This window comes from Schistocerca americana, chromosome 3 (genome assembly GCF_021461395.2).
Source record: "Schistocerca americana isolate TAMUIC-IGC-003095 chromosome 3, iqSchAmer2.1, whole genome shotgun sequence".
Classification (NCBI taxonomy): Eukaryota; Metazoa; Arthropoda; class Insecta; order Orthoptera; family Acrididae; genus Schistocerca; species Schistocerca americana.
The window spans coordinates 415,005,986-415,030,545 of NC_060121.1; the positions used below are offsets into that span (position 1 = coordinate 415,005,986).

The following is a 24,560-nucleotide window of genomic DNA, read 5'->3' on the forward strand; positions in this document are numbered from 1 at the left end:
TCGTCAATTCTGTCACTGGCTGCAGCCTGTACTGATTTACGGGGAGGGCAAACCTCCGACACTCACACTCTGTTATGAGGCATGGACGTTCCACATCTTGTTGCCATCCTTCAATCAGTTACCATGGATGCGCTTGACAGTAGCATGCGAACACCCTGCCAGCATCGCCATTTCCGATATGCTCGTTCAAGTCGCTAGGGGTCAGAACAATTTGCTCTTCATACGCCACTTAGTGGATTTCTCCATTTGCAGCCCGTATCGTTAATATAAGGATTCCTTATTCGTCTCTACTCCGCTTATATAGTTTCCTAACGACGTCAAGAGCCTGCAACGCCATCAAGAAGCATTAAATCTTGTGGTGGGCGGTGACCTTAATGTTTTCACTCTCAGCGAGTATCATAAAAATGTGTCTTGTTAAATAATTATTCCATATCTCTATGGAAACTAAAGTAAGTAACTAATTAATCATCGTTGATAGTAAGTAAATGCAGTCACCTTCCTGTCTCTGGAAAGTGTGTGAGATTATGTGGTACAGAACGCAACATGTTTTCGTCGAGAGCCGGATAAGATCGTTACAAGTAATATAAAGAAAATACTAGGAGATGAAATGACTCTCGTGACACAGCGAGAGTCCATCTAACAGACACGAGGAGTTGAATGTCTCTAACGACCTCGTTGTTGACGGGGCGTTAAAGAGTAACTCCTCCCCCTCCGGCTATCAGAGTCCATGAAGTGTTGCTCTGGTTTTAATGGCTCAACTAGGAGAAACTCACTCTTCACTTCACATCCAGTATCTTCCCATGACCTTTGGGCACTCATTGTAAATTGCGTATGTTTTTTTCAGTGAGTAATAATGTAGGTGTAAGCTGTACAGAATTTCTTGAGTAGTTTGTGCCTTGTACTCTCAAATCTGTGTGGCTGTTTTGACTTACAAACTCGTATGACTTACAAACCACTGTGTAATGTCTGCTACTATTTACTTATTTATTCGTTCGGCATTTACAAACGCAGTAGTCACATTAAATGCTTAGCGCAGTGGATTAACGGCAATATTATTCTAGCTGTGAACTGAATTACAATATTCTTTTCAAATATTTTTATAATTCTGTACTATACTATCTGACGAAATGTATACGGACAGTTATTAGTGGAGATTAATATGGAGTGTTTCCACCACCATCGTTATGACGGCCTAAACTATGCTGGGTGTACTTCCAATGAGGTATCTGAACGTCTATGCAGGAATTACAGTCAGTTCTTCCTTAAGAGCTGAAACCAGAAAAAGTAGTGATGGTTGATGCTGTTGTCTGCAGTGAAGTCGCCTTTCTAACTCATCGCGAAGGTGCTCCATTCAGTTCAAGTTAGAACTCAGAAAAGGCCAGTCTATTAAATGAATGTTATAATTCACAAAGAATTGTCTCAATTGTCTCACTCATACTGCTTTATGAAAGGATACATTGTCATGCCGATACCAACGATCACCACCTCTGCACTATACAATGCTGTGAAATGTGTGAATAGCCTTTCGCACTCAGCGTTTTTTAAGCGTAACAAGGGAGCACAGTCTAACCACGAAAAACATTTCCATGACATTATATCACCTCCTCCATACTCTACGTTCATCAGCATTGCGTACTTCTGTTGGACGTCCACTTTCTTCAGGCGGACTTGTTGTTGTGGTCTTCAGTCCAGAGACTAGTTTGATTCAGCTCTTCATGCTACTCTATCCTGTGCAAGATTCTGCATCTCCAAGTAACTATTGCACCCTACATCCTTGTGAATCTGCTTGGTGTATTCATCTCTTGCTCTCCCTCTACGATTTTTACCCCCCCCCCCCTCCCCCACGTTGCCTTTCAGTACTAAATTTGTAATCTCTTGATGTCTCAGAACATGTTCTACCAACTGATCCCTTCTTCTGATCAAGTTGTGCCACAAATTTCTCTTCTCCCCAATTCTGTTCAGTACCTCCTCATTAGTTACGTGATCTAGCCATCTAACCCTCAGCATTCTTATGTAGCACCACATTTCGAAAGCTTCTACTCTCTTCTTGTCTAAACTATTTATCGCCCATGTTTCACATCCATACATGGCTACACTCCACACAAATGCTTTTAGAAAAGACTTCCTGACACTTAATTCTATACTCGATGTTAGCAATTTTCTCTTCTTTCGAAACGCTTTCCTTGTCATTGCCAGTCTACATTTTATATCCTCCCTACTTCGACCACCATCAGTTATTTTGCTCCCCAAATAGCAAAACTCCTTTACTACTTTAAGTGTCTCATTTCCTAATGTAATTTCCTCAGCATCACCTGATTTAATCCGACTACTTTCCATTATCGTCGTTTTGCTTTTGTCGATGTTCATCTTATATCCTCCTTTCAAGACACTGTCCATTCCGATCAACTGCTCTTCCAGGTCCTTTGCTGTCTCTGACAGAATTGCAGTGTCATCGGCAAACCTCGATTTTTTTTTCTTCTCTATGGATTTTAATACCTACTCCAAATTTTTCTTTTGTTTCCTTCACTCCTTGCCCAATATACAGATTTAATAACATCAGGGGTGAGCTACAACCCTGTCTCATTTGCTTCTCAATCACTGCCTCCCTTTTGTGCCCCTAGACTCTTTATAACTGCCATCTGGTTTCTACACAAATTGTAAATAGCCTTTTTCTCCTTGCATTTTTTTACCCCTGACACCTTTAGAATTTGAAAGAAGGTGTTCCAGTCAACATTTTCAAAAGCTTTCTATAAGTCTAAAATGCTATAAACATAGGTTTGCCTTTACTTAACCTATCTTCCATGAGAAGTCGTAGGGTCAATATTGCCTCACGTGTCCCTATAATTCTACAGAATCCAAACAGATCTTCCCCGAAGTCCACTCCTACCAGTTTTTTTCATTCTTCTGTAAAGAATTCTTATTAGTATTTTACAACCGTGACTTATTAAACTGATGTTTCGTAATTTTCACATCTGTCAGCACCTGTGCTCTTTGGAATTGGAATTATTATATTCTTCTACAAGTCTGAGGGTATTTCGCCTGTCTCATACATCTTGCTCACCAGATGGTAGGGAGTTTTGTCAGGCCTGGCTCTCCCAAGGCTATCAGTCGGACTAGTGAACAATATTCAGCCTCGCTATAGACAAGGCCTAGCGCTAAGGCCCTCAGCGTGGTCGCTCCACAACCCCACGTCGTTCCAGCCGTTTTCGGCAAGATAGCATTGCGTGGCTTTAGTTTCTGTATTTTAGCTTTACATGTGGGTTTTACTTAAAAGTGCGACCTAACTTTACCCACAAGCATTCAGACTTATTCTCATGCCTCTCGGTCCATGCGAAGGCAAACAGAGGAAGGTATACAGTGACACGCAACTATCCATTGAGATGACTCGAAGGTTACTGCATTAGAGGGCTACTGGTTCGGCGGTAAAGTTCTAGTATGAATTTCTCATCCTCTGATCATGACTCAGGAGTCTCTTGGTTTACACGAAAGTGCTCAGATGTAAGCTGTGTCGAGTGTGTTATTTCAACGAGACCACAGTACTGTATCGAAGTGAAGCGCGACACAAATGGGAAACTTTCGTTTAATAGGGTGTCAGAAGGATTACAGAATGAGCTAAAACTTAAACATAAACATTTAGAATACAACAGGTATCAAAACGCATAATTACACTGACGGATAAAAATCGCAACAACAAAAAATAATTAATTAATATAATGAAATGTCGCGAATACATTTGTCTAGCTAACGTATTTAAGTGAATAACATCGCAAGGTCACAGTCTAATGTGAGCGCGCAAATGTGACATGGTCGGTCGATACATGGACGGTTAATGATGGTTGTGGATGACGCTGGAGTTGACGTCCGATGACTTTTCATATATGCTCGATTGGAGGCAGATCTGGTGATCGAGCAGGCCATGACAACATGTCGACACTCTGCAGAGTATGTTGGGTTACAACAGCGCTAAGTGGGCGAGCAATATCTTGTTTGAAAGCACCCCCTGGAATGCTGTCCGTGAATGGCAGCACAACAGATCGAATCACCAGACTGACGCATAAATTTGCAGTCAGGATTCGTGGGATAACCACGAGAGTGCTCCTACTGTCATACGAAACTGCTCCCCAGATCATTATCTCCACAGTGTCCAGCACCCAGACAGGTTGGCTGCAGGCCCTCAACTGGCTTTCTCCTAACCAACACTCGGCCATCACTGACACCGAGGCAGAACCAGCTTTCATCAGGAAACAAAACAGATCTCCAGCGTGCCTTCCAAACAGCTCTCGCTTGAGACCACTGATGTCGCAAATGGCGGTGGTTTGAGGTCAGAGTAATGCACGCTACAAGGCGTCTGGCTCGGAGCTGTCCTTATAGTAACCGATGTGTAACAGATCGTTGTGTCACTGTGATGCCAAGTGCTGCTCAAATTGCGGCTGCAGATGCGGGGGATATGAATACCACTAACTGGCATAGGTATTTGTCGGAAACGCACAAGGCCAACGAAAAAGTGTTGTTCGATATATCTGTTCAATCTCCACGTCTACAGACGTTAAAGTAACCTCTGGCGTGCCACAGGGGAGTGTTATGGGACCATTGCTTTTCACAATATATATAAATGACCTAGTAGATAGTGTCGGAAGTTCCATGCGGCTTTTCGCGGATGATGCTGTAGTATACAGAGAAGTTGCAGCATTAGAAAATTGTAGCGAAATGCAGGAAGATCTGCAGCGGATAGGCACTTGGTGCAGGGAGTGGCAACTGACCCTTAACATAGACAAATGTAATGTATTGCGAATACATAGAAAGAAGGATCCTTTATTGTATGATTATATGATAGCGGAACAAACACTGGTAGCAGTTACTTCTGTAAAATATCTGGGAGTATGCGTGCGGAACGATTTGAAGTGGAATGATCATATAAAATTAATGGTTGGTAAGGCGGGTACCAGGATGAGATTCATTGGGAGAGTGCTTAGAAAATGTAGTCCATCAACAAAGGAGGTGGCTTGCAAAACACTCGTTCTTACTTGAGTATTGCTCATCAGTGTGGGATCCGTACCAGATCGGGTTGACAGAGGAGATAGAGAAGATCCCAAGAAGAGCGGCGCGTTTCGTCACAGGGATATTTGGTAAGCGTGATAGTGTTACGTAGATGTTTAGCAAACTCAAGTGGCAGACTCTGCAAGTGAGGCGCTCTGCATCGCGGTGTAGCTTGCTGTTCAGGTTTCGAGAGGGTGCGTTTCTGGATGAGGTATCAAATATGTTGCTTCCCCCTACTTATATCTCCTCAGGAGATAACGAATGTAAAATTAGAGAGATTAGAGCGCGCACGGAGGCTTTCAGACAGTCGTTCTTCCCGCGAACCATACGCGACTGGAACAGGAAAGGGAGGTAATGACAGTGGCACGTAAAGTGCCCTCCGCCACACACCGTTGGGTGGCTTGCGGAGTATAAATGTAGATGTAGATGTAGACCACGACTTTACTGGTGAGATCGACAGCTGGCTACAAGTTTCTTCCAGCTCGCAAGCGACAGAGACTGACCTGCACGGTGTGGTCCATGCTGTTGACGATGCGGATGACGCGGCCGGAGGAGGGCTTTCCGTTGCTGTTGGTGGCGGGGGTGGGCACGTCCCCGTCGGCGAGGCTGGCCTTGCGGCTGAGCGGCTGTGCCGGCTTGCTGGCCCAGCCGCCCCCGCCGCCGCCGCCGCCGGGGCCCGGCCCGTTGCTCGCCGCGTACCACGCCGCGCTCTTCTTGCCGTAGCTCGCAGACTGCACACAAGATACAAACGAGGCGCCGTCAGCAACACCAGGCCCCACATAATTAAACTGTCTTAACTGCGAATTCGGCGGAAGCAATACAACTGCGACGCCTGTCTGAACCAACAGCGAAATGGAATAGAACATAAGCACGTCTGGTCAGACAGCTATAGGCTAATATCAACAGCAGCAGAGAATGCTGTTACTGAAGTAGGATTCTTTATGAACACGGAAGTAAGGCAGAGAATGTGTTACTGTCCAACGTCAAAAACTGGTCACAGATGAATCATCGAAACAGGAAGAGGCTGTACTGGACTGCGAACAAGAAAGCAAAATAGAAACAGTGAACGGTGCAGAAACAACAAGTTCAATATAGAGCTACCTATATCAACAAAAGCGCCGTAAGCGATCATGGTGTTGGACTACAAAGCGTGCGATCCTTGTTCAAACCTCGCTCGTGCCAATTTTTTCCCCCACTTTTCGCTTTATTCAAATTTGTATCTGTGTCGTGGAGTAATGTCCGTTTGCAACAGTAAGGTGTAAGGGTGAGACCTATAATAACAGTTAACTCTGCACAGCTACTCTATTATCAGCCGAAAGGAAGTGGTTTTCGAATGCGAACCGCAGACCTTTGATGATAAGGAGGCAAGTCAACCGAATCGTCCATCGGAAAACACGTCTGGTGTGTCATACACGGCATTAGTGACAGTACGTGTGCCATATGATAGGAATCTCTTATCGACGCACTTAATTTGCATGCCTGATAACTGTGTTATAAAAATGGTTCAAATGGCTCTGAGCACTATGCTTAACTTCTGAGGTCATCAGTCGCCTAGAACTTAGAACTAATTAAACCTAACTAACCAAAGGACGTCACACACATCCATGCCAGAGGCAGGATTCGAACCTGCGACAGTAGCGACAACGCTGTTCCGGACTGAAGCGCCTAGAACCGCTCGGGCGCAGTGGCCGGCTCACAGTTCATCACCTTTACTTGCTACGGTAACGTATTCTTACACATGACGAGAGTTTTGAACACGGCTCGTCCATTTCGCGTCCAACATAATGATCACGTACCCACAACGCATTTTCTGTGCTGTAACTGGCAGCTTGTTATTGCACTTGTTGCATGCTTGATCTGTGTTCAGTTTTTGACGGGCTCTCCATTGGGCCACCTTACCACTAAATCTGCGGGGGGGGGGGGGGGGGGGGGGGAGGGGAGGTTGCGATTGGGAGTTGCCCTTGTGAGCAGAATCGACAGGAAACCAATGCCAACAGCAGTAGTTCAGGTATAAATGCCGACGTCACAATGAGAAAATGAGGAGATCAAGTACACGAGGATACTGAACGAGTAAATCAGTGTATAAATGGACATCATAATCCAAAAATCCTGAGGAACTAGAACGCCTTAGTAGGGGAAAGAACAGATGAAAGAAATATTTGTATCTCATTGTCTTTGTTATGAGGCGATTGTAATTAGTTATTTAGCTTGATTTTAGCAACAGTGTTGTTTTGTTGAAATGTAATGAGTTCCCTCCAACAATAGTACATATAAGTTTGCCAATAATTAGCTTAATGTCGTTCTGCGCCAATGTAGCGTGTGGCATATAGTAAATTCTTGTATTCTTTGTTTTCAGTTCACTCCGCGTTTTAGAAGTTGACGTTTTTCCGTGAAATGAGTTATCGATAAACCATGTGCACTCTTTGTTTTCCTCTGCTCGTTTGAGACTACATCGTGTTCAGTTTTGATTCTTCTGTTATGTTCTGTGCACATGAGACGAAACATCCGGGTGCTGACAGTTTAGGACGCTGTACATACGTCTTTAAAGTTCGTTGTTGAACTGGTTTTTACATTCGTAAGTGTCCCTGATTTCCTTCATTTATGATAACGAAAGCAGAGTTCGGTGACTGTCTGTCAAATTACTTGAAGTACAACAACCATCCACTTTTTACAGAATTTTATTAATGCGAAGATTCGTGTCGTATTTTTAAACCAACTTCATTTGGCGTAATACGTTTACATTTTCATCAATACTATGTTTTTTATCGAGTTCATTTTGAACGCTGAATCTGCCTGTCATTTCGTAACTTATAGTTCCTTGTTTCGTATTGATATAAATAACACACACACACACACACACACACACACACACACACACACACACACACACACACACACACACGCACACTTTTAGCTTCACTGATGCACTGATATAGCGCAGAATTCACAATGCTAGTAGTTTTTGTGCTTTTAAGTTGGTTGATGCATATAAAGTCAGCCATCACGATTTTGCGTCTTCACCCATAAAGTTTAATGTTTAACGTCAAATATTCATCACATTAACTCTTCTGTAAAGTAATCAGACGTTCGGAACTTTTTTATACAGAGGAGTTCGATTCTTAAAAGAATCGGATGTTGGGTTACTATTAGGGAAGATCGGACGAAGAGTGACGCTTTATGTCACGGTTTCGTTTAGTAAATGAGGAAACGTGGAGTAGATGCTCATCAAAGTCGAGGTGATATCTGTGGAAAAACACTGGGCTCGTATTCGGTAGGGTAGCGGTTGAAATATCAATTAGGTCATCCAGATTTACGAGGGCATCCTGAGAAGTAACGCCTCCGCATTTTTTATGTGAAAACTCTTCAAAACAAACGTTATTGAAACTCTACATCTTTATTCTTATGCCTCCATATTTATTTCTCAACATAGTTATCCTGGTGACGAACACATTTCTCCCAACGCGAGACCAGTTTGTTGATGCCTTCACTGTACGATGTTCGACTTCATTGACAGACCTGAAACTTCAAAATCGGATGGTGATAAGTCAAACTGTAAGGAGGATAATCGGTGACAGTGAACTCAAGGTGTCGCATTGTTGCAGATGTCGCGGCGCTCATGTGCGATCTGGTATTGTTACGCTGAAGCAGAGGGTGCTCCATATGTGGACGAAATCTTCGAAGTCGAAACTCGACCACAGCACGCTGTTTCTCACCCACAGACATAGTTACGTTATACATCGCCATGTTACATGCCGCACTTCGGCGCCCCTCTGGTGGCAGAGGGCTACAAATATGTGGATATGAAAGATAAAGATGTAAAGTAATAATAACGTTTGTTTTATTTAAAGAGCTTGAAGAGTTTTCACATAAATTCAGTGGCAGTACTTCTCAGCACGCCCTGATAGCATTCCCAAGGTTTCATTAAACCCTTAAGGCATATGCCAGGTTGGTTCCATCGATAGGGCACTACCAATTTACTTCCCCAGTCTTCGCCTATCGTAGTTTCCGTTGCCAATGACGTTATCGTCGGTGGAAAGCTTAACCGCAATCTTGCTTTTTCTGGTAGCAGATGCCACAAGAGAGGTCCTTGTGCGTCATGGTGAGGACTATAAAACGGCTCACCGACAGTCGTTCTTCTTGCCTACCAATCGCGGACGAAACTGGAAGAAAGCGGAAAGGAGAGTAGCATTTGTTTCTTTTATTCCACCCTATGATCACAAAAACTGTCCTCAGGTTTCGAATAGTGGCGATCATCTTGAGATCCCTTTAAAACACAGTGCTGATATAATTAAGCGAAAATGTCAACATCAAGAGATATTAACAACATTAGCTCTCATGACGATGCCACTCTCGTTTTATTCTATCAGAATATGTTTTAAACGTATCTTAAGACGGTCACCGTTGACCTAAATCGATAGTCTGCGGACAGTTGTTGTGTTTATAGGCTGGAATAAAAGAAACAAATTCTACACTTTCCGGATTATTTTATTTTATTTTTTTCGTGACTATGTCACAACTTGGTAACGGAAAATGATTGCGGTACCAGAAGTAGCTTCTTGACATGCGAAATGTAAATTGAGATTTACGCGTGTGTTGACAGCATGAGAGAGAATTGTTACGACTTATGAGAGGAGACACGGAAAAAATGTTTTATTTTATGAACAATTTCTATATTTTTTAGCCAATTTCGATGTTTTTACTGTCAGTTGTGGTGTTTCTTTTACTATGTTTGGCGTTATTTTTTGTCAGTTTTGGTATTATTTTCCGATCTCTTATTTTTGATGTAGCACAGGTACCGTACTTTTGTCTTATTTCATTGTTCATCAGTGTTTCTGAAAATAAATTTGATCCTATCAATTACATTGTATTTATTGACGCCACATTATTCAATATATTAGTTATATTAAATCTATTATATCTAATAAATTAAAGAAAGTTTTCCTAAAGCAGCACTGTCCGAAAATCAAAGTTCTCTTGTGAGACATTGTGCCGCCATTCCATCAACACCTCGTTTTACTGTGAAACAAGCTGCCTGTAGTTTAAAACTGAATACTGAAGACAAAGTGCGTTCTTCATGTCATCAGACATTTAACTATGTTCGTATATCATTCATCCTGTTGGCTTGGAAAGTTGCTTTCCCATTAGATTATAAAGGTTATTGCAACTCTTCAGGAAATCTTACGCGACTAACACTCGCCATTCCACTAGGTACATGGTGACTCTTCTCCATGGCAGCGTTAAGAAAGTTCACTATCATCCCATGGTTGAAACAAGAACTTAGAGCTATGAACGCAGATTACATGGATCTGAGGCAATACGAGTTTTTAGCCTGATATGATCTTGCAAACCAATGAATTTAATGTTTTCTTCACCTTTACCTCAAGTACTCGTCCCTCCAGATTTCTCAAAAGCTTGAGCTTTTCGTCACCTAAAATTTACTTTCCCACAATAATGTGGCAATCCTTACTAGTCTGGAATACAGGTAATTTTTTTAGCCAGCAACATCACATTTCCTGGTATTTTTTCGTAACAAATCGAACGCGATTTGGGGAATCTTTGATGCAATGCCACAGTTAAATAGTAAATTTTTTTATGGCAGGCAAGTATAAATACGAAAATGAGGAAATACGGTACATCAATAACCTTACAAATACGTAAATCAGCATGGTAACCCCTCGGTTTGCTTACAACAACCAATCAGAGCACAGGACACGTGATGCCATTCAAATTGTCTATGGCGATAAAAAATAAGACAGACTCTGAGAATCTATCTTTCAATGTACACTGAAGTACCAAAGAAACTCGCATAGGCATGCGTATTCTAATACAGAGGTATGTAAAGAAGCAGAATACGGCGCAGCGGTCGGCAACGTTTATACAAGACAACAAGTGTCTGGAACAGTCCTTAGATCGATTACTGCTGCTAGAATGGCAGTTTATCAAGATTTAAGCGAGTTTGAAGTGATGTTATAGTTGGCGCACGAGCGACGGGACACAGCACCTCCGAGGTACCGATCTGGGGATTTTCCCGAACGACCATTTCACGAGCGTACCGTGAATATCAGGAAGCCGGAAAATCATCAATTCTCCGACATCGCTGAGGCCGGAAATAGATCCTGCTAGAACAGGACCAACGATGACTGAAGAGAAACATTCAATTCAACGTTACAGAAGTGCAAGCCTTCTGCAAATTGCTGCAGATTTCATTGTTGGGTCATCAACAACTGTCAGCATGCGAACCATTCAACGAAATATCATCGACATGGGCTTTCGGAGCCGAAAGCCCACTCGTTCACCGTTGGTGACTGCACAACAAAAAGCCTTACGCCTCGCCTGGGCCCGTCAACATCGACATTGTACTGTTGATAACAGGAAACATGTTGCCTGGTCGGACGAGTCACTTTTCACATAGTATCTAGCGCATGGACGTGTATAGGTGTGGAGAGAACCTCATGAATCCATGGACCCTGCATGTCAACAGGGGACTGTTCAAGCTGGTGGAGGCTCTGTAATGGGGGGGGGGGGGGGGGGGCTGTGCAGTTGGTGTGAATGGGATCCCTGACACGTCGGGATACGACTCTGACAGGTGACACGTCGGTAAGCATCCCGTCTGATCATCTGAATCTATTCATGTCCATTGTGCATTCCGACACGCAATTCCAGCAGGACAATGCGACACCCCACACATCCAGAATTGCTACAGAGTGGCTCCAAGAACACTCTTCTGAGTTTAAACACTTCCGCTGGCCAAGAAGCTCCCCATATGTGGGATGCCTCGCACCGTACTGTTCAGAAGAGATCTCCACTCCCTCGTACTCTTACGAACTAATGGACAGCCCTGCAGGTTTCATGGTGTCAGTTCCCTCCAGCACTACTTCAGACATTAGTCGAGTTCATGCCTTGTTGTGCTGCGGCACTTCTGCGGGCTCGCGGGGGCCCTACACGATATTAGGCAGGTGTACCAATTTCTTTGGCTCTTCAGTCTAAATTCAATATTATTTTTGGTATTTTGTGAATGAAATTTGAGTTGATGGCGTGGTCTGTTGCTTAGACAGAAGCCTAGGTTAGTATGAAATACGATTAGACTCAGCAGTATTCTAAAAGAGGACGGACAAGCGTAGTGTAGGCAGTCTCCTTAGTAGGTCTGTTACATTTTCTAAGTGTCCTGCCAATGAAACGCATTCTTTGGTTAGCCTTCCCCACAACATTTTCTATGTGTTCCTACCAATTTAAGTTGTTCTTAATTGTAATACCTAGGTATTTAGTCGAATTTACGGCTTTTAGATTAGACTGATTTATCGTGTAACCGAAGTTTAACGAGTTCCCTTTAGCATTCATGTGGACGACCTCAAATATTTCGTTATTCAGGGTCAACTACCACTTTTCGCACCATTCAGATATTTTTTCTAAATCGTTTTGCAGTTTGTTTTGATCTTTTGATGACTTTATTTGTCGATAAACGACAGCGTCATCTGCAAACAACCGAAGACAGCTGCTCAGATTTTCTCCCAAATCGTTTATATAGATAAGGAACAGCAAAGAGCCTATAACACTACCTTGGGGAACGCCAGAAATCACTTCTGTTTTACTCGATGACTTTCTGTCAGTTACTACGAACTGTTATCTCTCTGACAGGAAATCACAAATCCAGTCGCATAACTGAGACGATATTCCATAAGCACGCAATTTCACTACGAGCCGCTTGTGTAGTACAGTGTCAAAAGCCTTCCGGAAATCCAGAAATACCGAATCGATCTGAAACCCCTTGTCAATAGCACTCAACACTTCATGTGGATAAAGAGCTAGTTGTGTTTCTCAGGAATGATGTTTTCCAAACCCATGTTGACTGTGTGGTTCAAATGGCTCTGAGCACTATGGGACTTAACATCTGAGGTCACCAGTCCCCTAGAACTTAGAACTACTTGAACCTAACTACCCTAAGGACATCAGACACATCCATGCCCCAGGCAGGATTCGAACCTGCGACCGTATCGGTCGCGCGGTTCCAGAATGAAGCGCCTAGAACCGCTCGGACACTCCGGCCGGCGACTGTGTCAATAGACAGTTTTCATCGAGGTAATTCATAATGTTCGAACAAAATATATGTTCTGAAATCCTGCTACATATCGACGTTAACGATATGGGCATGTAATTTAGTGGATTACTCATACTACCTTTCTTGTATATTGGTGTGACCTGTGCAACTTTCCAGTCTTTGGGTACGGATCTTTCGTCGAACGAACTGTTGTATATGATTGTTAAGTATGGAGCTAATGCATCAGCATACTCCGAAAGGAATCTAACTGGTATACAACCTGGACCAGAAGACTTGTTTTTATTGAATGATTTAAGTTGCTTCACTACTCCGAGGATATTTACTTCTATGTTGCTCATGTTGGCAGCTGTTCTTGATTCGATTTCGGAAGACTGTGTTTAGTAACTCTGCTTTGGCAGCACTGTCTTCAATAGTATCTCCATTGCTATCGCGCAGAGAAGGCATTGATCGTTTCAAGATAATGTATGCAACATTATCAGACGGGCATGGGAAAATGACAAATTAGCGACATTACGTGAAAACTACAGTTTTCGCTGTATTTCTCTACAAGCCACAAATGTCGCGTTATTTTTCGCTTATGGTTTACCCGAAATTTGCCTGTCCCTGCTGATAAGAAAGGGAAACTACGACATTCCAAAAATATAAGCTCTCCACATCTACAACCGATGCCCTTTCCCAATCCCAGTCGTGGCTGGCTCGACTTCTTCAGACACTACGTTCCCTCGCAATATACGGGTCTTTGACTGACAGTGGCATTACATTCACGTACATACTTCTCAAGCCACTGCACGGTCCGTGGTGGAGGGTGCTAGTACCACTACTAATCATTTCCTTTCCTGTTCCACTCGCAAAGAGACCGAATGAAAAACGACTGTCTAAATACCTCTCTATGAGCTATGTTTTCTCGTATCTTATCTTCGTGGTCCATACGCAAAATGTATGTTGCCGGCAGTACTATAGCTCTACAGTCAGCTTCAAATTTCGGTTCTCTAAATTTTCACAATAATGTTTCTTCCCTGTTGTGTTTTTTGCGAAACATCTCTGCGTGTTGGTCGATCAACCGGAAACAAATCTAGCAGCCTGCCACTGAACTGCTGCGATGTCTTCCTTTAATCCGACCTGGTGTGGATCACAAACACTCGAGCAGTACTCAAGGATAGGTCGTACTAGCGTTAAATATGCGGTCTCCATTGGAGAAGAACCGCTCTTTCCCAAAATTCTTCCCATAGACCGAAGTCGACCATTCGCCTTTCCTCCCACGATCCTCAGAAGCTCATTCCATTTCATATCATTTTGCAACGTTACGGCCAGATATTTGAACGTCTTGGCTGTGTCAAACTGGGCACTACTAATACTGAATGCGAAGACCACGCGTTTATTTTTCCTGTTCTTCTGCACTAACTTAAGTTTTTCTACGTTTAGAGTATTGTATCCTCCTGCAGTCGCTCAACTTCGACGCCTTCCCGAACACCTCAGTATCAGCAGCCAACAACCACAGATTGCTGCTCATCCTGTCCGCCAGCCCATTTATATACACAGAAAATAGTAACGTTTCTATAACACTTCCATTGGGTACTTCGCAATATATCAGGTGAGAAAGGGGCCTTTTTTTAATACGTGAGACACCTGCGCTTTTTCCAGTGGCTTGGGTCTTTGCACTGGTTGAGAGATTCGCGATAAATGCAAGCTAAGTAAGGGGCCAGTACCGTGAAGTACTCTTTGTAAAATCGATTTGGGATTTCATCCGGACCTGGTGACTTATTTGTTTTCAACTCTTTCAGTTGTTCCTCTTCACCATGGATGCTTACTACTATGACACCCGTAAGGGACTCAGTGCGATGGTCAAACGACGATGTGTGTACGATTCTCCTGAATGAACGATTTCTTAAACGCGAAATTTAAATTCGTCTTTCGTTTTGCTACCTTTTACTGTCTTACCAGACTGTCAACGAGTGACTGGATGAAAGCCTTAGGCCCGCTTCGCAATTTTACATAGCATCAGAATCTCTCGGGTTCTCGGACAGAACTTTTTCTAAGGAATGACAGTGATAGCTGTTCTGTGCTTCACTCATGGTTATTTTCACAGACGTACGAATCTCTGGTAACCTTTGCCTGTCTTCATTTGCGCGTTCTGTTTTGAACCGAGAGTGCAACAGCCTTTGTTACCTAATTCTTTTTGAATTTCGTTTTAAAGTACGGTGGATCTCTTCCGACCTTAACCCACTCACTAGGCACATACTTGTCCAGACCACAATTTAAAATCTGTTTAAACTTTGCCCATAATTTCTTTACGTTCATATGTCAGTTCATTGTCTAAGTGAGATGCTAACAACTGCTTATCTTCTGTTTCTAGCAGAAACACCCTTCTAGCCTTCTTGACCCATTTATTAACTTTCGTAACCATAGTCGCTGTGTTGACATCTTGATCATTAATGACCGTCTCTATATTGACGCCGTCGATGTGGTCGGCCTGTTTACCCAAGATATTTCAATTGCGAGAGATCTGGCGAACTAGCTACTCAAGAATGCGTCCTAGTCTATATTCGGTAGGTTAATTTCGTTTGATCTGGGTATTTACGCGCTACTGACAATTAACTTGGTTTCACCTATACTTGTTACACACGACCAGATAAATGCAGCGCCATATTATGTTTCAACCTCAATAGAGACAATATTTTTGTCAACTGCGATGACCACTCCCCCGCCTTTGGCGTCTAATCTGTCGTTACGTAGTGGTTGGTCGTAGTTTAGAACCAGTCTCCTCCAAAATGCAAAATACATTACGTAACCGCTACCATACCTCGGTCGGTATACGTTGTCAGATAATTTGCGCCAGTTGTCACTTGGAAAAAATACGACAGGAAAGAAGCAAAGCCAGGAAGTAAAATATTTCTGGTTGTTGTGGTGATGAGGGCGCTTCTCAAAGGTTAAATATATTTTTTCTGCTTATCGTGACTTTCCAACTGTAATAAAGTCGAGATAAAGTGCGTGCCTAGCGATGAGAACATCGCAATGATGTCCACTTCTCAGGTGTCAAAGTGTTCATTCAGTGCATATGAAAAATGGAGCGGAAGTCTTTTCTTCAACAGTACATTTTGCTTTGTGTCAGTATTCTTGGATAAGTATTTCTTGATTTAGTTGCCTCGTCAAATTTGTTTGTAAACTCAACATTCCAATGACGTGACCGTAAACGTCAAGTATTAACTGTGGTACTAATAGGACAAGTGGTAGATACGTATGTAGTTACCCAAAATATGTCCTGGAAGTGTTAAGAAGTCATGGAAACTCCATATGCTGTCAGAGGGGTTTTCAGTGTGTGTGATCGACGAAAATTAGTAGCGATGCTGATTCCATTAAGTGATGGCTAACGCAGGAAATTTATTTCTCTGTAGCCATTCAGCATCGAGCGCCTGCTTCCATGCTTCGCTAAGGGTGCTGTATCAGTTAAAGTCATTCTGGAGTCAAAGGCTTCTTTGATGACAGAATCGCAGTAAGTTGGTGCATGGAATAAAATTTTCCCTTCATGAATTATAACCGTATGTTTGTTTATAAGTCTGTATTCAACGGATTTGTCAACATCGTTTCTGTAAGGGCCTGTAGTGCGTGGTACATAAAATGCGACGTCATAGTTTGTTGGTACAGACTGTTAAGAGAAACACGTTGTAAGCTGACGAATAAAAGTAGTTCACAGATGATCACAGACGATGCTGACAAAGGCATAAAGCAGATAAAAATTTCTATTATGGTGCACTCTGAAAGATGATTTATACGTTTCTGATTTATGTGGTCCGGTATTGTCTTCGGAATGCGGAGTCGGTCTGTATCGTGACTAAGTTGGCAACTAATATGGAAATATAGTCTTGGATCTCGTCGAAGCCTTCAGTGGAATTATTGTCAGCGCCTTTAGCCTTTAGCCACATGGTTCGTTCGCTGCAACGTAAGTGTTGGAACACCTCACTTATCGCAAAACGATCTAAAATATGTATTTGAAATAGTCCAGACAAAAAGTTTGTTCAATAATATACTCCACTCACCAAGAACGTAATCATGCACCTATTGTGTATTAAAGTGACTCTGATTTAGGCTAAATAGCACAGAATTTGCTGGACCAAGGCGGCCAAATAGCAGGCGTCATGGGGCAGGCCTCTGTCTGGAGTCATCTGCTATCTGAAATGCGAGGAATGCGTAAATATTGATTAGTGTTTTCCTGAGCAAGTCATTCATGGTGCAGCTTTGTTGCCGGGGGCTATGTGTAATAATAACTAGGTAATGCATTGTCTAACAGAGATCTAAGATTGACTGGGTCGGCTGTCCAGAAATGCTATATATGCTGAGCTAAATGAAAATACGGATTTCGTACCACTGACTTTTCTAATCTAACGCCTAGCTTGTTATCGACGACCTTCACTTCACTGAAGTACAGAACATAAGGAAACTTGACACGACATTTACGGATAAAATCTAAGATAAGTAACCAGAGCAGGTCAGTAGGAAGGACACCCGATTTCGCAATATAAGCTGTGCCTTACGACCCAGATAAAAGCAAGAAATGTTTCTGTAATACATCTGTTTGCACTGATATCTAAAGACAAATAAAATTTTCAGTCTAAGAAGAGTAGCTGTTTCGACAGAAGGCGAAAGACAGTGAGTGATCTCGGACCGATATTTAGTTGATTCCGATCGCTATCAACCTTAGGTTTCAGTACTGTGTATTAAAGTGACTATGATTTAGGCTAAATAGCACAGAATTTGCTGGGTCAAGGCGGCCAAACAGCAGGCGTCATGGGGCAGGCCTCTGACATTGTTATAGCTATATTCGTTTCCTTGTGAGTGAGTGTGATCATATATAGAGTATCTCTAGTTTCCCGTATTTAAATCTAACAAGATAATTCCATTTAAGAGAATGTGGCCGGCTAAGGTTGGCTATGTTGGCTGCACCGGGAAAGCTGTGGGTGCAGACCGAGATCAAACGACTTCGATCGAAACATTTACACCCATCAACCGCCGAGCTGAGAGTCTAATTAGAATTACCAGTTTGTACACAATTCTTACGAACTTTCAGTGTATAGTGGGCTGCGTCTATTGCTTTTTCTTTAGAGACAGAGTCACACTGAAAATCGTCTCTTCCGTAGTACGACTCTAGCGTCATAATTTTGCTCATTTAGTTATTGACAAATACGACTGTTATATCTGCCATCCACACAAAACTACAGACGAGTTATTTTTTGAATTACGTGAGTTACAGAACGTAATTCCCGGAGTCTTATGATAGAAAGAAGGTAAGATATTAAAACGTTGTAGCTGGGGTGTCATAGCCTTGGCGAAGCGACCAACCCAGCATTCGCTTGAAGGCAAGGTACGAGAAACCTGATTCTCGAAGGCGCCTTGTTAGGGTCTCAACCCTTCTCCTCCTGACTACGAGGTCAGTGCCGTAAGTTCTGTGCTACTTTTCGGTGAATGTAACTTTATATTGCCGAGTTTCGCATCTTTTCTTCGGGACGACTGTTCCTTTTGCTGGTATATATACAAGGCAAGAAAAACATGAGATGAAAGATCTAGAACAGCGAGTAGCTGCAGATATTTAGACAAATGCTTGTGCCGCCTTCTCTTCCTACAATGTGGCATTCCGTTTGCGAGCGGTGACGGTCCCAGCTGAAAGGGTATTTAATTTAGCCAATGAAACACCTATGTTCCTAGGTGAAAGGAGGATGAACAATCGTGGCCCTGTGAATAAAACTGTACCGCTTTAGCGAAATAAGTGAGTATAAAACCATTTACAAAAGTTAGGAAATATTCTCTCTAAGTAAAAAATATTTCAACTAATTGATGTTTTCCAGGAGTTAAATCGTTAACGTGAATAACGTGAATAACAAATAACAGAGTCTTACATATAAAATGGACATATCTATTGTTTCGGAAATGCTTCAGTGCATCGGAACAAGATTTTAAGACCAAAACAGAACATAAAATGGCAATCACTTTGCTGTTTGGATGCTCACAAAACTCGCATGAAATCAGCGGAAGCAACCACTCGTGAGATCCTAACCAGCAGGCCAATTTGCGCAGTGACTGTGCATTGAGAGTTAAAAGGAATGGGGTCAACCACATATTTCTGTAGTCAATGCTAAGCGATGATCGAGGTGGTGTAAAGGGCGACTTCACTGGACAGTGAATGGCTGGAGTGATTTAGAGCAATGTATCACGCTATACGCTGTGGCAATCCGATGGAAGGGTTTGGCTTTCGTTAATGCTTGGAGAACATTACCTATCATCACGTGTAGTATCAGTAGTGAAGTACGGAGCAGGTGGTGTTATGATAGAGAGGTGTTTTTTGTGATGAGAATCTGGTCCCCTTACTGACTTTAAAAAAATCGAGATGCGGAAGGATAACGTGTACTACAGTTAGGAAACGATGATTGTATCAGCATGATAATACACCCTGTCATAAGGCAGCAACTGTGAGGCAACTGTTTACGGACATTCACACTCCTGAAATGGACTGACCTGCCCAGAGTTCCGACCTGAACCCATTAAAACACATCTGGGAAGAGTTAGACTATCGACTTCGATCGAGACCAGCGTGTCTCTGGTTCAGTTGCTGAGGGGTAATGAGCTGCCATTCCTCCACAGACATTCAGGCAACTCATTGAAAGTACCGCAGCAGAGTTCAAGCCGTCATAAAGGGAACGGTGAACACTCTCTCTACTAATGTCCATTAACATGTGTTCGTGTACTTTTGATCAGACAGTGTGTAGGTATCCTAGCTATCGATGGTGGCACAAAGGATGATCTAACAAGACAGGTTCTCAGCGACGCCGCACCTGTATGCTTGAAATACTTTATGTGAACAGTGTGGCTCAGCTTCAGGTTCCTTAAGGGGGGACGTTGATGAAATTGACCAAAAATGTCAACTTTCGATTTATTTTTTGATTTGTTAGTACAACTCATGGACAATAAGTTCCCAAAGTTTCAATCTTGTAATAGCATCCGAAGTGTCTGAAAATTAATTAAAAGTGTGACGCGGTCTCCTGCCACGCCAAGCTCAGAGGGCTAACATCCCCTACATTGACAAGGAGAGGCTTCCGAATTGTGTCCTGGATCTTATCAAGCTCACTTACAGGTTTCTGGCCGATCCTGCACTTCTCAAAATGTGTGTTCATGACAAAACCCAAAATCCAAATCAGTCTCTAAATTCACTCATATGGAAACGATGCCCTAAAAGCACCCTTGCATCTGCTACAGTTGTCAGAATTGCAACTTATGAAACAGTTATTGTATTTAATGATGGGAAGGTATTAGAAAGAATGGGCTTCAAGATAGGAAATTTTACTCAAGACATCCTGAGAAAAATAGATTTACAGCGCGTCTATGTAGCCGGAAAGTCAGTTTAAGACCTGGTAAAGGAAAGAAGACAGACAACAAGAAACCAAAAGAGAAGCCTTGAAGGGAAAGAGGTACCAGAGTACAAATATGTTGCCTTCTGAAGAAGTCACATAAGGAAAAAAGTTAGGATGAACTTTAAATTGCGTTTCCTGAGAAGTTTGTTTTTTAAAGTTTATGTACCTTTTCCTCAGATTCTATGAATGCTAGAAGTATGAAATTTTGTACACATATTTCTGTAAACCTAATAGACGTTGTCTCAAGAGCAAATTTTGAAATTCTGATTGCAATCTGAGATATGGGACAAAGTGCTTGGAATTTTGCATGAATTTAAAATTGTACTTATGGAATTACAATTAAAAATTATGAAAATTCTCCTATTTGACCTGTTCCAAAAACCTCCTGAGAGAAGCTTACAACATATAAAGAGATGAAACAAAAAATTTTTGTAGAAATCTGTTGAATACTTTCTGAGAAAAAGGAATATACATTACTTTTTGAAAATAAAATTTCAAATTTCATTCAAAAAAAGTTAAATATATATAATCAAAGGTTTTTATATGTAAATGTGTTACTTTCATGTAAAGCGTTGTACAAACTTTCATTGCCATATCTCCAAAACTGTGGATTTGGTGCATTTTTGAAATGCTATGTGTTTTTCACCAACGTCCCCCCTTAATGAACGGTATCGTGAATCCACCAAAAGGTGTTGTAATCTAAGTTCGTTCATAGACCAGTCTGCATCTTCAGGTCACGGAGTAATATCCCACCACGTTAAAAGGAGGTTTCTAAACGTCAAATAAACAATTGTTTTGAGTTGCAGTATCTGTCACATGTAGTACATTCATGTACGTGTGATAATGGAGTCATGTACATGTGACAGTTGCTGAAATTGGAAATATATGTTTGACGCCAAGGAGCCTTCCTTTAATGTGATGCAGAGTGAATCTCTGACTTGAAGATGGTTGCTTGACCGAAACTGGTTGTCTATGAACAAGTATACATTAGGGCAGCTTTTGGTTCGCTCCGTAGCTGAGCGGTCAGTGCAGCTGACTGCCATGCAGGAGACCCGTGTTAGATTCCAGGTAATGCCAGGGATTTTTCTAAGTTGGAGGACTGGAAAGAGATGCACACAGCCTCGTGAAGCCAACTGAGCAGCTACTCGACCGATTAGCAGCGATTCCAAGGTGAAGAAGCGCGACAGCGGGAGGGCTGACCCCACGCACCTCCATACCGCATCCGACGGCGCCATTGGCAGACGGTGACACCGTGGTCAGTCGGGCCCGATTGTCACGTCCAGGGCCACAACGCGGAACTTTAACAGCAGCATTTGACGGGCCGCGGTGCTGTTCTTTAAACTATACGCCTGAATACCTGAACAAATGTTCTGTCAACAAGCCGAAGATACACTGACGCGACAAAAGTCACGGGATAGCCATATGCACAAATACGGATGGCGGTAGTAGCGTTTACGCAAGGTATAATAGGGTAGTCATCGGCAAGAGCTGTACTACGATGATTCATGCGAAAAGGTTTCCGAAGTGATTATGCCCGCACGACAGGAATTAACAGACTCTGAATGTGAAATAGTAGATGAAGCTAGACGCATAGGACACTCCGTTTCGGAAATCGTTAGGGAATTCAATATCCGGAGATCCGACGGCCTTCACTTAACGACCGACAGTAGTGGCGTTTGCACACAGCTAACTGACAAGCAACACTGCTTGTAATAACCGCAGAAATCAATGTGGGACATACTACGAAAGTATCCGTTAGGACAGTGCGGCGAAATTGGATGCTAATGGGCTATGGCAGCTGACGACCGATGCGAGTGTCTTTGCTAACAATAAATCGCCTGCTATGGTCGCAGGTTCGAATCCTGCCTCGGGCATGGATGTGTGTGATGTCCTTAGGTTAGTTAGGATTAAGTAGTTCTAAGTTCTACGGGACTGATGACCTTAGAAGTTAAGTCCCATAGTGCTCAGAGTCATTTGAAAAATGTTCAAATGTGTGTGAAATCTTATGGGACTTAACCGCTAAGGTCATCAGTCCCTAAGCTTACACACTACTTAACCCAAATTATGCTAATGACAAACACACACACCCATGCCCGAGGGAGGACTCGAGCCTCCGCCGGGACCAGCCCCACAGTCCATGACTGCAGCGCCCCTGACTGCTCGGCTAACCCCGCGCGGCGAGCCATTTGAACCATTTTGAACATCGCCTGCAGCGCCTCTCCTCGGCTCATGATTATATCGAGTAGACCCTAGACGAGTGGAATACCGTGGCCTGGTCAGATGAGTCCCGATTTCAGTTTGTAAGAGCTGATGGTGGGGTTGAGAGAGGCGCGGACCCCACGAAGACCGAAGTCGTCAACAAGGCAACGTGCAATCTGTTGGTGGCTTCAAAATTGTGTGGGCTGTGTTTACATCGAACAGACTGGGTCATCTCGTACAACTGAACCGATGAGTGACTGGAAGTGTTCGGTTACTTCATTTGCAGCCATTCATTGACTACAATTATAAATGACAATGCGCCCTGTCACTGGGCCACAACTTTTCGCGATTGGTTTGAAGAACACTCTGAACAATTCGAGAGAACCATTGTGCCACCTAGACTGCCCAGCATGAATCCATCAAACATTTATAGGACATAATCGAGAGGTCAGTTCGTGCACAGAATCCTGCACAGACAACGCTTTCGGAATTATGGACGTCTATAAAGGCAGCTGGGATAAATATTTCTGCAGGGGACTTTCAACGACTTATTGAGTCCATAACACGTTGTGTTGCTGCACTACGCTGAGCAAAAGGAGGTCTGACACGATATTATAACGTATCCCGTGACTTCTGCCACCTCAGTCTATAAATTACGTGAAATATCTTGTTTTTAAGTGACGTGAAATTCATAGGTTACACGCTGATTTGTAGTGAAATCCAGAGCGATTGTTGGCACTACCTTTACCGTGTTAATCACGATTGACATCACGTACCGGGATTTGCTGTAATACCTTATCGTATAGACTTCGTTTTGTTTGTTATAGTGTTTTTAAATTGTAAGACATTTCCAGGGGCAGATGTGGACTCTGACCACAATCTATTGGTTATGACCTGTAGATTAAAACTGAAGAAACTGCAAAAAGGTGGGAATTTAAGGAGATGGGACCTGGATAAACTAAAAGAACCAGAGATTGTACAGAGATTCAGGCAGAGCATAAGGGAGCAATTGACAGGAATGGGGGAAAGGAATACAGTAGAAGAAGAATGGGTAGCTTTGAGGGATGAAGTAGTGAAGGCAGCAGAGGATCAAGTAGGTAAAAAGACGAGGGCTAGTAGAAATCCTTGGGTAACAGGAGAAATATTGAATTTAATTGATGAAAGGAGAAAATATAAAAATGCAGTAAATGAAGCAGGCAAAAAGGAATACAAACGTCTCAAAAATGAGATCGACAGGAATTGCAAAATGGCTAAGCAGGGATGGCTAGAGGACAAATGTAAGGATGTAGAGGCCTATCTCACTAGGGGTAAGATAGATACTGCCTACAGGAAAATTAAAGAGACCTTTGGAGATAAGAGAACGACTTGTATGAATATCAAGAGCTCAGATGGAAACCCAGTTCTAAGCAAAGAAGGGAAAGCAGAAAGGTGGAAGGAGTATATAGAGGGTCTATACAAGGGCGATGTACTTGAGGACAATATTATGGAAATGGAAGAGGATGTAGATGAAGATGAAATGGGAGATATGATACTGCGTGAAGAGTTTGACAGAGCACTGAAAGACCTGAGTCGAAACAAGGCCCCCGGAGTAGACAATATTCCATTGGAACTACTGACGGCCTTGGGAGAGCCAGTCCTGACAAAACTCTACCATCTGGTGAGAAAGATGTATGAAACAGGTGAAATACCCTCAGACTTCAAGAAGAATATAATAATTCCAATCCCAAAGAAAGCAGGTCTTGACAGATGTGAAAATTACCGAACTATCAGTTTAATAGGTCACAGCTGCAAAATACTAACACGAATTCTTTACAGACGAATGGAAAAACTAGTAGAAGCTGACCTCAGGGAAGATCAGTTTGGATTCCGTA

General features: G+C 42.7%; 1 protein-coding gene across 1 annotated transcript in view; it reads right to left on the bottom strand.

Annotated features, from left to right (window-relative positions):
- LOC124606784 (echinoderm microtubule-associated protein-like CG42247) overlaps positions 1-24,560 on the bottom strand; it is a 340,411-nt gene that overhangs the window by 300,870 nt on the left and 14,981 nt on the right. The window contains exon 2 of the mRNA XM_047138847.1: positions 5,541-5,768. Coding sequence (XP_046994803.1) covers positions 5,541-5,768 — 228 coding nt within the window. The remainder of the gene's footprint in view (positions 1-5,540; positions 5,769-24,560) is intronic.